The sequence below is a fragment of the Vigna angularis genome, chromosome 4, assembly GCF_016808095.1.
Source record: "Vigna angularis cultivar LongXiaoDou No.4 chromosome 4, ASM1680809v1, whole genome shotgun sequence".
Taxonomy (NCBI): Eukaryota; Viridiplantae; Streptophyta; class Magnoliopsida; order Fabales; family Fabaceae; genus Vigna; species Vigna angularis.
The window spans coordinates 233314-248814 of record NC_068973.1 but is presented as its reverse complement, the minus strand read 5'-3'; the positions used below and the strand labels follow the sequence as shown (position 1 = coordinate 248814).

General features: G+C 37.3%; 3 protein-coding genes across 3 annotated transcripts; all 3 read left to right on the top strand.

Annotated features, from left to right (window-relative positions):
• Positions 1–733: 733 nt before the first annotated feature.
• LOC108322222 (uncharacterized) lies at positions 734–3997 on the top strand. The gene is made up of 5 exons (XM_017554243.2): positions 734–1337; positions 1406–1558; positions 1654–1795; positions 3303–3544; positions 3653–3997. Exons 1-5 carry the CDS (start codon positions 906–908, stop codon positions 3857–3859), a joined length of 1176 nt encoding a protein of 391 aa, XP_017409732.1. The 5' UTR covers positions 734–905; the 3' UTR covers positions 3860–3997.
• Positions 3998–4778: 781 nt separating this feature from the next.
• On the top strand, positions 4779–7715 carry LOC108322333 (subtilisin-like protease SBT1.5). The gene has a single exon (XM_017554397.2). The coding sequence runs from the start codon at positions 4929–4931 to the stop codon at positions 7239–7241; it is 2313 nt and encodes a 770-aa protein (XP_017409886.1). The 5' UTR covers positions 4779–4928; the 3' UTR covers positions 7242–7715.
• A 3239-nt stretch (positions 7716–10954) lies between these two features.
• Positions 10955–13173, top strand: LOC108322334 (ethylene-responsive transcription factor RAP2-12). The gene is made up of 2 exons (XM_017554398.2): positions 10955–11306; positions 12015–13173. The coding sequence occupies exons 1-2, from the start codon at positions 11075–11077 to the stop codon at positions 12860–12862; spliced, it is 1080 nt and encodes a 359-aa protein (XP_017409887.1). The 5' UTR covers positions 10955–11074; the 3' UTR covers positions 12863–13173.
• The last annotated feature ends 2328 nt before the right edge of the window (positions 13174–15501 follow it).

Below are 15501 nucleotides of genomic sequence, written 5' to 3'. Positions count from 1 at the left end.
CTTTAATATCATTAATTTAACTAAAATGGTTCAATAACATATCACACATCAAGTAAATGAAAAACAAATTAAAATATATTTCAAAGAAATCATTTTTTATTTTTATAACTCTTTGCTCATAATATTTGATAATTTTTTTAATTTTAAAAAGAATAAAACATGTAGGCTTTTTGCTCATAAGGTGTGTTACATTAATTTTCTTTTTTAATCTTAGGTTTATTTTTTCGCAAAATAAACCAACCAAGTTCATTTTTGCATATGTATTTAGTTAATTAAATTTTTGTGTATAATATGGAGAACGAAACTCGGCATATTAAATTTATTTTTGCAAATATATATTCAGACTTAAACATAATAAAAAATTATTTAACATTTTATTGATTAACAAATGTTAGTTATTTACTTTTTTTTCATTTAAATTAAAAAATACATTTCCTAGCATATGTAAGTTTATATAAAATTTGAAAAATTATTTTAATATGGATAATGATACTTAAACAACATTTTAACATCATTTATGTGTTATTATGTGACTAGTCCAAAATTACTTCAAAATCAATAATAATAATCATAATATCAATATGAACCAATAATAAAATGACATATATAGATGATGTTAAAATATTATAAGAAAAATATTGGTAAAGTATCATTCTCTTTTAATATATAGTGAATATTTTTGAATTTTTTTTTTAAATGCAAAAGTTGAGTCATTCTTATTTATCTGATTAGAAAATGGCAGAGTGAGAGGGGAAATGTTGAGTTGGCTTAGTTTTGAATTTGGGGATTGCGGAACCCTAATCTTAAGTTTTGCTTAACCCACAACACAACACATGGTATCTATTCTTATCTGAATCGAATCGAATCGAATTTGCTTGTGTTGAAGTGGGAAGGGAGGATCAAAGATGTGGTGGAGATCAGCGTCATTCATCATGGACAGGCAGCAGAACGAGGCTGCTCTCAAGGGAGACACCGTCGCTCCTACCGAATCATCGATATCAAACCCTAACCCTAATCCTAATCCTAATCCCAACACTAACCCTAAGACCTCTGCCTACTATGAGACCAGAGCAGCACATCATGGCGTTGTCACCAGCGACTGGCTGGCCCAGGCTCAGGCCGCCATTGGGCCGGACCCTGATCCTCTACCTCAACTCAGGCCCGATCCTGACAAGCCATTCAGCGTCATCAAGGAGTTTAATAACTGGCGGATACAGCCCCATTTGGCGGAGGCCGTCGCCGCCATTCGCGCCTTGGCCGCCGTCATAAGGACCAGCCGGGCTACCACCATGATGCAGCTGGAAATGGAGCTGAAGAAGGCCTCCGATACTCTGAAGGTACTCTCAAGCCACTAACTTCATTATCTTCTGGTTCATTGATCTCAACACTCTTTGTTCCGTTACAGTCGTGGGATGCCACTTCTATCTCTTTAACAGCGGGCTGTGATCTCTTTATGCGATATGTCACTCGGACTTCTGCTTTAGAATACGAAGACTTCAATTCCGCTAAATCTCGCTTGATTGAGCGTGCGGAGAAGTTCGGCGAAATCTCCCACAAGGCAACTTTCTCATTCATTTCCACCCTCTATGCACTGCACTTTAATTTCCCTTATTTTTCTCACATTTGTGCCTAAATTCATTTTTTATTCTGCAGGCCCGCAAAGTTATCGCGATGTTGAGTCAGGATTTCATATTTGATGGTTGCACAATTTTGGTTCATGGTTTTTCCAGAGTTGTGTTGGAAGTCCTCAAACTGGCAGCACAAAACAAGAAATTATTTCGGGTCTTCTGCACAGGTTTTTTCTTTTTTGCTCTCTTACTTTGATTTTATTTATGTATTACTTTAGGGGCGCATTATTTCAGAGTTGTAACAGAGGGCTCATATTCATGTTTAGTTCCAAAGTTTAAATAACAAATGAGCAACTTTGTATTTTTCTTTAACTTTAATTTCATGGATTTAGGCTTTCTTTTCTCAATATAATTGTAGGCATCTTTTCAGTCACATCTTGTATTAATCGCGATTGTTAAAATTGTTATTCTCAATTCATTTCTGTATTCTTTTTAAAACAATGGAAGAAGCCAATCTTTTCTCTGATTGTTTTACTGATAATTTGGTTTTTGCTAGTCTGTTGTTGTTGATTGATTGATACGGAGAAACATGTTCACATTGTGAGATAAGGCTTGGTTATTGTTATTGCCTGTGAAGTTTGGTTTCTGTACCCTCCTGATTAGACTGGGATTCGATCATGGTAACAATTGATTAAGGGATCATATTTGACTTAACTTGGTCATTATCTTGGGGTGTTCACTGGATCGGGTTAACCGATGACCCAACTTTACCCAATCCAACCCAATTAGATTGGGTTGGGTTTCATTTGTAATTGGATCAAATCTGATCCAACTCGAACTAACTCACTCTTATAATGGTTGGCTCAGTGTTTTAGTATATTATAAACAAATTGTGTTATGTTTTTCTTTTCATGTTTTAAGTTAGTTTGGACAAACTTGGTATGACTTGACTCATTGCCTTATTTGAAGTCTTGGATTAATTTTTGTAAAGATTGTGTTATTTTTTAATTAGGTTGATACTTGAAAATTACAACTTTTAACAGGAAAACAGAATTTATTTCAAAATGTTGATGTAATTGATCCAACCGAATCCAACATGCTCAAGAGTGGGTTGTGTTTGATGGGTTGGGTAATGGGTTTGCTCAAATCCTACACAACCCTTATCAGTGTCTAACATATGGGTCAGATGTTTTCGGAGAGAGGCTCTAAGTATAAGTGGGTCAACAACCCACTAAGTCCCTGTGCCCGTCCCAGTACTTAGGAAACTGTCGAATGATATCTCAAGGAGCGTAACCTTAACCTATGGGTCAGATGTTTTCAGAAAGAGGAATCTGTAATGATAAGTGGGGCAACAATCCAGTACTTAGGAAACTGTGGTTCAATATCTGAGGGAGTGTAACGTGGCCCTAATACCTGGAATTTATGGAACTAACATTTAAGATCCTAAGCATGAAGCAATATACTCCAGCTCCAGTAACTCGGACTGGGTTGGTTAGCTTTGGTAGGATAAATAGAGGAGGATTGTCGGGTCATTAGCCATTAGGTAACGAAAAGGCAAAACACATAATTCGAATGTTTAGGTCACTTTCAGCTACAAGTAGATTTATTCTGGAACAGTTTCAATTTTGTTCACATAATTTCCATTTATGAAACCCATTTTAAAACTTGTGGAGTGTATATATTTGGCATCTTCACTGTGATCTGAACTTCAACCTCGTGTCTATTAATTTGTAGAGGGAAGACCAGATCGAACAGGATTGCGGTTGTCCAATGAGCTGGCCAAGCTTGATGTTCCTGTGAAACTACTAATAGATTCTGCTGTGGCATATACTATGGATGAGGTGGACATGGTTTTTGTAGGTGCAGATGGAGTTGTGGAAAGTGGGGGCATAATCAACATGATGGGAACCTACCAAATTGCATTGGTTGCACACGGGATGAATAAACCAGTTTATGTCGCTGCTGAAAGCTACAAGGTATATTTGCAATTTGCTAAGTTGGACTTTATGTTAGCTTGCGCTCATTTTTTAGAAAGTTTACTTTGAATTTGTGTGTAGTTAATGTCTTGTTATGCTTTTCTGCAGTTTGCTCGTCTCTACCCTCTTGACCAAAAGGATTTAGCCCCTGCTTTACGCCCTATTGATTTCGGTGTACCTATTCCATCCAAGGTTGAGGTTGAAAGGTCCGCGCGGGACTACACCCCTCCTCAATACCTGACTCTGCTTTTCACAGATTTAGGTGTTCTTACCCCATCTGTTGTCAGTGATGAGCTGATCCAGCTATACTTATAGTAATCCATGTATATCTATATCTCTTTTTGTATTCTTTACAAATCTTGGCTTATATTCAAGATCATGTATTTTACATGAAACAATTTTGTGACAAGCACGTGTATCGTTTCAATTAATTTGGGGTGGCTTTTAGTATTAGGGCATTGCGTATCTATGTGGCTACACGTAATCTGTTCTTTCTTTGACTTTCGAAGCATAACGCGAGTTCTGTCAGAGAAATAGAACTGCATTCCGTTTTTTTGACGTCGTTTTGAAACTTGGTGAATAATTAAATTTTAAAACAATATGTGAAGTGTTATAACTGTGTTATTTTGATCTGATTTGAAGAGGACGATGAAAGTTATGTCGTCATTGTTAATGCCTTTTATTTTAAGAACATTTTTTAGTTAATATTATTATGTCTCGTGCATACTGATGGCCGAACCCTTTGCGAATTGTTACACGTTCCATGGTTTTCATGATTAATGATTGGTTTGAAGAGATTGCTGACTTTTAGGAAGTAAACCGTTGTCAAGATTTATTTCTTATTTTAATTTCAAGGAAAGTATATTTTTTCTGAAAATGTTTCTAATTAAAAAAATCTTAAATCAATATACGTAACATGAATAAAGAAACGGAACAATGTTAAATACAATTGATATTGAATGTAGATTCTAGTAGAATGTGTAAAAGTTCTAGGGTGGTGTTGGTAGTCCAAGATTGTGTAAAAATTGAACTTCGATGACCTTCACTAAGCATAATCATGAATGATATAAACGCAATAATTTGACTTTTTGAGCTAAGAAAAACCAATTAGGCCAAAAAGCAAATGAAAAGAAAAAGTTTTTCCATGAGAAACAAAAAATAAAATATTGTTTGCTAAATGTAAAATGTGGTTGATAGTTAATAAATGAGGGAATTGTGGCAACACATGTTTTCTGTATCTGTGAATGTTTTGTCAGTGTGTTCGTGAATTTGATTGACATTATTATAACATAGACACGTACACTAGGTCCTACTCTTTCTGTTCACCTGAGAGAGAGAGAGAGAGAGAGCACTCTCACTTCACTGGAGCTGAATCTCATTCTCCATGGCTTCTCCCTATGATCTCAGAAGAAGCATTCTGGTTTTGCTGTTGGTGACAGCTTCAGCTTGGGAAGAAGAGAAGAAAACATTCATAGTGCAAGTGCAGCACGATGCGAAGCCTTCGATCTTCCCCACGCACAGGCACTGGTACGAATCATCACTGGGCGAGGCCACCTCCATAATCCACACCTACCAAACAGTCTTCCACGGATTCTCTGCAACTCTCTCCGCCGCGGAGGTGGAGAACCTGGAGTCACTCTCCCACGTCATAGCCCTCATACCCGAGCAGGTGCGCCAACTCCACACCACGCGCTCCCCTCACTTCCTCGGCCTCAACACCGCCGACAGGGCTGGCTTGCTAAAGGAAACCGATTTCGGCTCCGATCTTGTCATCGGACTCATCGACACCGGCATTTCACCCGAAAGCCAGAGCTTTAACGACCGCGACTTAGGCCTCCCTCCCCCCAACTGGAAGGGTCAATGCGTCGCCGGAAAAGGCTTCCCCCCCAACTCCTGTAACCGCAAGCTCATCGGAGCCCGCTACTTCTGCGGCGGTTACGAAGCCACCAACGGCAAAATGAACGAAACACTCGAGTACCGTTCTCCGAGAGACACCGACGGTCACGGTACCCACACCGCTTCCATCGCCGCCGGCAGGTACGTCTTTCCGGCCTCCATCATGGGCTACGCCAAGGGAATGGCCGCCGGGATGGCTCCCAAGGCTCGCCTCGCCGTCTACAAGGTCTGCTGGAACGCTGGCTGCTACGACTCCGACATCCTGGCAGCATTCGACGCCGCCGTGGCCGACGGTGTTAACGTGGTCTCTCTGAGCGTCGGGGGCGTCGTGGTGCCCTACCACCTGGACGTGATCGCTGTGGGGGCCTTCGGAGCCTCGGAGGCTGGCGTGTTCGTGTCTGCCTCGGCGGGGAACGGCGGTCCCGGCGGGCTGACGGTGACGAATGTGGCACCGTGGATGACAACTGTGGGGGCCGGAACCATAGACAGAGATTTCCCGGCGGATGTTATTCTGGGGAACGGGAAGGTGATTGGTGGAGTGAGTGTCTACGGTGGGCCAGGGCTGAGTCCGGGTCGGCGGTACCAGCTGGTGTATGCTGGGTCTGACGGTTACTCTTCCTCTCTCTGCTTGGAAGATTCCTTGGACCCTAAATCCGTGAGTGGTAAGATTGTTGTCTGTGACAGAGGCGTCAATTCAAGGCCTGCCAAAGGCCTAGTCGTGAAGAATGCCGGTGGAGTTGCCATGATTTTGGCCAATGGTCCCTTCGATGGAGAAGGTCTGGTAGCTGACTGCCACGTCCTCCCGGCCACCTCCGTCGGTGCCGCTGGGGGCGACCAAATTCGAAGATACATCTCGTTGGCCTCACAGTTACGGTCGCCACCCACCGCAACCATTTTATTCAGGGGCACGAGGGTTGGGGTTAAGCCAGCGCCAAAGGTGGCGTCTTTCTCGGCCAGAGGGCCTAATCCGGTTTCCCCTGAGATTTTGAAGCCCGATGTGATTGCGCCTGGATTGAACATTCTTGCGGCATGGCCTTCTTCCATTCCTCCTTCTTCCCTACCTTCCGACCACCGTACCACTGACTTCAACATACTCTCCGGCACCTCTATGGCCTGCCCTCACGTCTCCGGTTTGGCTGCTCTTTTGAAAGCGGCCCACCCTGACTGGAGTCCCGCCGCCATAAGATCTGCTCTCATCACCACTGCCTGCACTCTCGACAATGGAGGAGGTGAAGGGACCTTGTTGGACGAGTCCACTGGGAATGCTTCTTCGGTCTTCGATTATGGGGCTGGCCACGTTCACCCGGAGAAGGCCATCAACCCCGGTCTGGTCTATGACATTTCCACCTACGATTATGTCGATTTCCTCTGCAATTCCAACTACACTGCCCACAATATTCGGGTTATCACCAGAAAGGCCGCAGACTGCAGTGGAGCAAAGAGGGCCGGTCACGCTGCCAATCTCAATTACCCCTCTTTATCTGCTGTCTTTCAACAGTATGGCAAGGAAGGCTCACGCATGTCTACACACTTCATTAGAACTGTCACCAACGTTGGAGACCCCAACTCCCTTTACAGGGTTACTGTTGCAGCCCCTGCCGACACCGAAGTCACTGTTGAACCGGACACACTGGCTTTCAGGAGGTTGGGTCAGAAACTGAACTTCCTTGTGAGGGTGCAAACCAGGGAAGTGAAGCTTTCACCCGGGAGTTCAACTGTCAAGACTGGCTCCATAGTTTGGTCTGATGCCAAGCACACTGTCACCACTCCCTTGGTTGTCACCATGCACCAACCTCTCTGATCTAAAACTGTTTGTTAGTTCCGGGTTTGGTCTGTTTGGCTGTATAAATTTTGCACTTTTTCCATATTCTTACCTTAGGACTCTGTTTATTCTTAAGTTAGTTGTTGTTCCACATATAAGTATGTATGTATAATGGTGAAAGCGAAACGCTTGTGAGATGAAGGATGGATGGTACGAAACATGGTGGAGGCGTATATATCCTTCTTTCATGTTTGTAAAATTAAGAATGAATGAAGGAGTGTCTGTAGGAAATGGTGTCATGAGAAGAGGAGGAGAATAAGGGAAAGATTCGTATCCTTTTACAGCAATTTTTGATGGATGGTTTCGGAGTGTCCCTTTTCTTTTGCTTACTCAAAGATTTTGCAAGCACATGTGCGCAGACACGGTAATCCTTGATGCATATGAATCATCAGACAGTGAAGCAACAATTTCACCCCTTCATAATGACAGACTAGACATATTCCCATTATTATTTTTGTTGTTTTATGTGTATTCTAATAACCACTATCTGCTTACTTTTTAAAAGTAGCACCATTCATTACCTTCTTATGAATTCAACATTTCCACGGCACTAACAAAATTAACATTTAGTAACTTGGGATGGTATATATTTTTAAGACAAAAGAAATATTTTGTCTAAAATGATATATATTAGTGTTTATGAAATTTAAAATAATAATTTTCAACATAATTCTCTTTAATTATGAAGGTGTATGATAAGTTTTAAATTAGTATATAGGAATACAGGTAATTTAAAATATTTTTTTCAAAAATAATTTTCATATTTCATGTTCATAAAAAATATCATTAAAATACAATTTAGATGTTGCATGGTATTCATGTATCAAATTAAAATTTTAAAAGACTTTAGACAAAAAATAAGATTTGAAAAACTAAATAAGAATATTACGATTTATAAGAATTGTTTTCGTAAGTAAGGTTGACTAGTCACTTCAAATAACTGATAGTCTATTGTCTTAATTTCAAGACTGATAGTCTATTGTCTTAATTTCAAGTCTTTTTGTTTGTCAACACAGGGTTTACCTGTTAAAGATTTGTTTATGTCAAAATTAATTTGGATTCAAATATAAGAATAATAAATGTATTACTTATCACTTAATTTTGATTTCGATTTCAATTTATAGTTTTTCTAATGGATTTTTATTAGAATCGGTTTAATTATGGTTTAAATAAATTTAAACCTTAATTATTAACTTAATCAGGATTACTTGGTTGTCTTAAACCGCTAATGTAACATTTTAGTTTTTCAATTAAGATAACAAGTTTGGTTTCGATCGACCGATTGCTTGGACTAGCTTAATTCCTTAACCCGACAATCCATAATGTCCTCAAGTCCCTCAAACCTGATAATTGCTTAAGGTTATGTAAAGAGATTTGATTGGTTATCCACTATTATTTGCTTCAACATGCTTGAACTCCCTACCATTCATTTTGAAATGTGACCATTGAGATCGATAGCCAAAATACTTTGAACTTCGTGCTTGCTAGTTAGTTGTAAGGAGATATGAAACATTAGGTTGTTTGGACTGTCAGATTGTATATGACAGTTGTGGCTTCATGACAGTTGGGCTATCCATTTTATAAATAAAGACGAAGTTGACCTGTCATTTTCACTTTTTCTCATATTGGTCTTCCTTTATTGTTCACTTTCTGCTTAAGGTAATAATAATGTTTACTATTTGTCTTTCTTTGTCTGAGGAGTCTTCTAGCCGGAATGGTCAGGGGTATATGGATGATTCCTCGTCGTCAATGTCATTGTTCAAGTCTTCGTTAGACAATCAGAGATTAACCAAGTGAAATTTAGGCAATGCGACCATGGTTGTACATACTAGAGATGCGAAGAAAGGCCTTAGCTCAAATGATATTGTCACGAAGATTGATGTTGATTTCTTTGATGAGGGGGAGGAAGTGAATCTTTCACTCATCCCACGTTATGATTGGCATCACACGAGGTTTGTGAATATGTGACTAGCTTTCCTTGGGGTGCAAAATTGTGCGATTGGACTAGAAAGACATATGTGCTTGGCGACAACATAGAGGACCACGTGCTTGACTTACGAGTCTACAAGGGAAACACATGGATTTGTCATGGCAAGAAATGTTTTAAAGTAGACTTCTTTTTCATGTACGCCTACTTGTTCATCAATATGCTCGTCAAGATATCTTTCAAGAGTTTCAGATGGAGGTGTTGCACGAATTTAATATGGCACCTACTCAACTCCATCCGAACAGTTGAGTGACTAATCATGTCTTTTGAATTTTATGCTTGATACTTGATTTGACACCTATGCCTCGTGATAGGAGCCAAAATACTTCGATATCGGTCACTTCAAACGAGGTGGTCATCCAACTTTTTAATTCCAAGTCTTCTTGTAAACATGAGTTATCTACCAAAAGTTCTCTAATTCCAAAGTTAGTTTGAATTCAAATGCAAGAATAATAATGTGTAATTAATGTACACCTACCACCTTATCATAACTCTAATTTATTGTTTTTTCAATGGGCTTTTGATTATATAACTAATCTATTTGTGATCCAAATTGAGTTAAACCTTAATTACTGATCTAATCAGAATTACTTAACTATATGAAAATAACAAATTTGTATTTGACTGACCAAATACTTAAATTGAGCCTATTCCTTAACTAGTTAATATTGTATAAAAACATTTTAAAAGAAATGACTTAACGAATTTTCAAGCTTTAAAAGAATCTTGAAGAGAGATTAAAAATTTTTATAAGAGATTATAAAAGGAAGAAAATCTAGATAAAAAGCAAAAGGACTATAATTGTATTTTATATTATTTGATTTTAACTACTTTCATTCTAGTCTTTTTAATATTTTTCTATAATTACAGGTCATAAAATGGGTGTATTTTGGAACAATAGTCAATAATTTCGTCAAAATGGGATTAATTTTTTTTTCTAAATTATTTTATTTTACGTTTTTACATTTTGTTTTATTTTATCTAATATCATATACATAAAATATTTTCTAAAATTTTAATTAATTACTTAATATTTTTAATTAAATAAATTAAAATAATAATTATTGTAAATGTTAACTTATTTTATTATAATTAGTAATTAGAACTTAATGTTAGTGATTTATATTATAATATTGTTGAATATTTTGATTTTCAAATAAATAATAAAATAAATAATGTTTTATTTTAATTTTTATTACCAATTGGTTTAATGGGTTAACTAGGAGAAGTTAGCCGCCTCATCGCTATCAATTTAACGGCTTAAACAAAACATCCAATCACTCTACCAATCCTAATTTCTTTATTCATGCTTCTTTCAAAACTATAATCCAAAAAGTTACAGTTTTTGTTAATTAAAGATGGAGATTCGGCTGTTATAATTCAACTAACAGTTAACCATACCAACGTTGTTCACAAGAAAGTGAAAGTTATTAAACAGTGTCCCTGGATGTCTACACTGTACTCAATAAGTGAAGAAATAATTTATGATAAGAAAAAAATACTTTTGCCTATTACTAGAAAAAAATGAAAATTATATTGATATTATGAAAAAGTTAATTAGAAAACCTAGTACAGAAAAAAAACAATTTTAAACTTTTATTTTAATATAATAAATTACTGTAGGTAAATTTTATTGTATCACTTAAACCTCTTGTCAAAAGAGTCGTTCTTGTGTAAAAAGGCTGAGTATAAAACGAAAACAAATCAAGAGTGGGTAAACATAGAAAACGCAGAATAGAAAAAGCAAAAACCTTCATTCGCAGCGTTCAACCAAAACCGAGTCTTTGGATATTCATTCATAGCTTTGTTGTTTTTCATCTGACCGATGTGTGGAGGAGCTATTATCTCTGACTTCATTCCGGCGGCAGTCACTGCCAGGTCTCGCCGGATCACCGCCGGTCATCTGTGGTCGGATTTGAAGAAACGGACATCTGAGGTCATCCACTCGGACGATGACTTCGAGGCTGATTTTAGGGATTTCAAGGACGATTCCGACATCGAAACCGACGTCGACGCCGACCACCAAGTCAAACCCTTTGCTTTCTCCGCCTCTTCTCGTAACTTCTCTCTCTTCTTCACAATTCTCTTTTTTTCCTTCGCATGCAAAATTATCAATGTCTGCTTTTTTGTTTGATTTTTTCGGACCAATTTTTATTCATGCACTGGAATGGAAATCAATTTTGTTGGGCATCATGTGATATGAATTTCTGGACCCTCAATTTTAAAGTGAATCTAATATGTGATTTTCGTTTATGGAGTTGACTATAGGGAATTTTATTTTCTAGATCTGCTAGAAACTCTTTGACTCGTTATGGATCCCGGGTTGATTTCTTGAATGATTTGTTTTTTGGGAGAAATGCTTCTTGTTTAGGAGTGTATGTTTATCCATTTTTCGTACAAGAGTTCACTTTCTACTGATTTTAACTCAAGGATCACTTTGTGGATTTTGTTGAAATTGATTGATGTTTCATTTCATCGTGTTGTTTTGTTGTTATCACAAGCTACAAGCTGTTCTGTCTCTCGGTCGCACACCACTGCAACTGTTCTTTCTCAGTATAGTGGGTGGTAACCTTCGCCTTGATTAAAAAACTAAACTACTAAAAATGATTTTTACTTTATTGGGGAGACTTCTAAAGTCCTCGAAGGGTTTTTGGGAGGATTGGAAATTTTCTTATATGATCCATGTATGATATCATTATTGTTATTTTCTTTGTTTAATTTTTCTGAGTGTCTGTTTCCCTCGCCGTGAAATGTGTTTATTAAAGAGCGGGCAGTGAAATCTGTGGCATTCAATGGTGGAGCTGAAAAGTCTGCAAAGAGAAAGAGGAAGAATCAATATAGGGGAATTCGTCAACGTCCTTGGGGGAAATGGGCAGCTGAAATCAGGGATCCAAGAAAGGGCGTTCGTGTCTGGCTTGGAACCTTCAACACTGCTGAAGAAGCAGCAAGAGCTTATGATGCTGAAGCACGGAGGATTCGTGGCAATAAAGCCAAGGTGAATTTCCCTGAAGAAGCTTCCGTGAAACGTTCTAAATTAAATCCACTGGGAAATCGGAAGATTGTTCAGCCCAATGTTCACAAGTTCAATGCTGGGAACAATCAGAACGACCTTCGTTGGCCTATGGATCTGGTGGAACAGAAACCCCTAGTTAATCAGTTTGCTGACATGGGTTCCTTCCCCGGCAGTGGAAATGGGCTCAGATCTCTGCCTTCGACTGATAATGTGACCCTTTACTTCAGTTCAGATCAGGGGAGTAACTCATTTGATTGTGCAGATCTTGGGTGGAGTGAAAAGGCTCCCAAAACTCCTGAGATCTCATCCATGCTTTCTGCTCCTTTGGATTGCGATTCTCATTTTGCAAAGGATGCCACCCATCAGACTAACTCTCAGGATGTGGTATCTATGCAAGATGATTCTTCCAAGACACTCTCTGAGGAGCTTGTGGATATTGAATCTGAATTGAAGTTTTTTCAGATGCCTTATCTTGAAGGGAGCTGGGACGATACTTCATTGGAATCCTTGCTATCTTGTGATACAACCCAGGATGGTGGAAACCTGATGAACCTTTGGAGCTTTGATGACATTGCTTCCATGGCTGGCGGAGTTTTCTGAGCAGCCTTTTGTTGGCCTCCTCCCTGTGTATTTAAATAAGTTGCACATCATTTTTCATTTTCCTTCGGAGTTCATTAATTTTGTTTGTGTTTTTTGTTGCATTTATTCCTCCCAAGTACACATCCCTGCTTGTGCTTGACAAAAATATGATGTTATTTCCATTTTTCTTGCTATCTGGAATGGTTGTGATCTCTGTTGAGGATAGAGTTGAAAACAATTAACTCGCTCAGCACGAGTGAAGTTTATTAATCACTTGCTTTTAAATTATGGGACTATATATAGCTATTTGGGCGCTTTTTTACCCTGTCAAAGTTCATAGTTTTAGCTTCAGGGAATCTCGATTGATTTTGCAGGGCGATTATAATATGATCTGTGAAACAGTCTTGGCTGCAGATATTTTTGAACTCGGTTGTTTCTCTACGGTTATCCTCTCGTGAGAAAATTTGAAGGATGAAAAAGAGCACTATGATGAGCAAGATGCAGAAAATTATAAATATTTGATTTCAATAATTTTGTTAGTTTGGTATGTAAGAGATGGAGAAGTTTAGGGAACCAAAGTTTTTCAATTCCATTGCGTAGAAGTCCAAAATGTCGGGAATGTTAAGGTTACGATTGTTGTACATGATGTATGATGTAGAAATATGGTGTTCTTTAAGCAATCGTCTTCAATGTCAAAAGCAGCAACACAATGTCGTATGTTCTGAATAAATTGTAGATGAAATTTAGAGAATATAATGACAAAATAAATGAAAAAAAAAATCAAGAATAAAATATTACATGGAACCAAATTTGCAATTTAGTCGAATTATTCACAACAACTTCAATCTCCCAAAATAGTCTTTCACAAAGGTACTCTTCATGTGTGTGTAACAAAATCATTTAAGTTATCTTTTTAACACTATGAAATAATATTTGAGTAATATTAATTTTATAAACTACTTTCAGCAATCATAATAATAAATATAAGTATTGTCAATAGTATTTTAGAAATAAAGGATGTATTTGAAAAATAACATACCTTTTTATGTAATTTATAACTTTATGATAATATTATTTTTATTTTTAAAATAAATCAATTATTGAATATTATAGTACTCATAGGTACTTAATAATTCTTAGCATTAATATACCATTTTTTTAATTCATTCTTTATCCAATTTTCAATTGTTCTATTATACAATATAAGACAACCTAATATCGCTAACAAAAATAGTAACCAGCATAACAAAAATTATCATCTAATAATAATAACAATGATAATAATAATAATAATTATTATTTATTAATAATTTGTTTTAAAAAATTATGAAGACCATTTAAGGTTTTGAACAACTTCGAGTCTACGAAAACTACCTTATTACCATGTCCTGTTAATTATCATTCTTGTTTTGATGGTTTGAAAGAAATGTACATTTCAGTTATTTGATTCAATATCATTTTCTTAGGAGTTGTATTTCTTCTTGGATATGGTTAGAGGGCAATGAGTTACTCCATTATTTTCATTTATTTCAGTTTTAAAACTATTTTTAAAAATAATAAGTATTCCGCAAAGTAATTAAATTTATTCAAGACTAATTGTCTCACTTAATGAAAAAATATATAATTATAAAATAAAGGTTTAAACCTTCGTTTGGTCCTCGTATTTGTGTGTCAATCTCAAGTGGGTCATCGTTTTTTTTTCGGTCTCAATCGGGTCCATAAACTTGTAAAAATGAGCCAATTAAGCCCTCACCATTAAATTATTACTGACGCCGTCTAACTTTGCTTACATGTTATATTACGGGGAATTTGTTATTTAACTTATTATTATGTTTTGTATAAGTGTTATATGACGTGGTCTTTATGTTATATTATTTAATTAGTATCTGGGATTTGCGAAGAATGAAATCCTAGCGATTTTCGTCGGTGGGGAGGAATCGACAGTGAAGAATCTGGAACCCTTGTTTTCAGTGATGGGGAAAGTGAAGGGAGTGGGAAAGTAATGGAGGAAATGGTACGGGCAGAGAGGGTGTTGAGAGTTGAGTTGGGGAGAAACGTGCGGCGGAAGAGGGAAGGGGAGAGAGCGGGTGGTTTCAGTTTGGGAAGTGACAATGTGGTGGCCATGGAAACGGGCATAGAGGTGGACATCCTGCGACTTCAACGAAGAGAGAAAGAGTTCACATTTTTGTATGGACAAGAAGAAATTGTGTTGAATGGGTGGGATGAGATGAGGGTGTACAACCATCAAACTTTCATCCTCTTCAAATTGTGAAAAACTCATAATTCACTGTTTAGATCAAAATCAACCTAAGCAATTAAACACTTGTTCGCAAAATCAAATCAAATAAACCAACTCCTACAAAAAAAATATTAATTTATAAAAAGAAAGTTTTTCTTTCGTAAAATTATTCCATATAAAAAACTGAAAGCAATGACGATAAAAATAATTCCTCATCCCATCATTGCCCAATTTCTCTTTCCGAATCATAAATATTTTTTCCTCAGACATTAATAACTAACGTAAGTAGAATATAATTTACACTTACATTGTTGTCTAAGAGCATTGCAGCTCAGATGTTTCTCTGCATCAATTTCTTAAGTTTTAGAGGGTCAACGCAAATAGTTGGTTTTTAACTTCAATCCATGTGAGCTCATAGCAA

Bases quoted from the DNA above. Each gene is read 5' to 3' on its own strand.
- LOC108322222 (XM_017554243.2), top strand. From the start codon at position 906: ATGTGGTGGAGATCAGCGTCATTCATCATGGACAGGCAGCAGAACGAG. The intron at 1,796-3,302 runs GTTTTTTCTTTT...ATTAATTTGTAG, and splicing joins ATTTCGGGTCTTCTGCACAG to AGGGAAGACCAGATCGAACA. The intron at 3,545-3,652 runs GTATATTTGCAA...GCTTTTCTGCAG, and splicing joins TCGCTGCTGAAAGCTACAAG to TTTGCTCGTCTCTACCCTCT.
- LOC108322334 (XM_017554398.2), top strand. From the start codon at position 11,075: ATGTGTGGAGGAGCTATTATCTCTGACTTCATTCCGGCGGCAGTCACT. The intron at 11,307-12,014 runs GTAACTTCTCTC...TGTTTATTAAAG, and splicing joins TGCTTTCTCCGCCTCTTCTC to AGCGGGCAGTGAAATCTGTG.
- LOC108322333 (XM_017554397.2), top strand. From the start codon at position 4,929: ATGGCTTCTCCCTATGATCTCAGAAGAAGCATTCTGGTTTTGCTGTTG.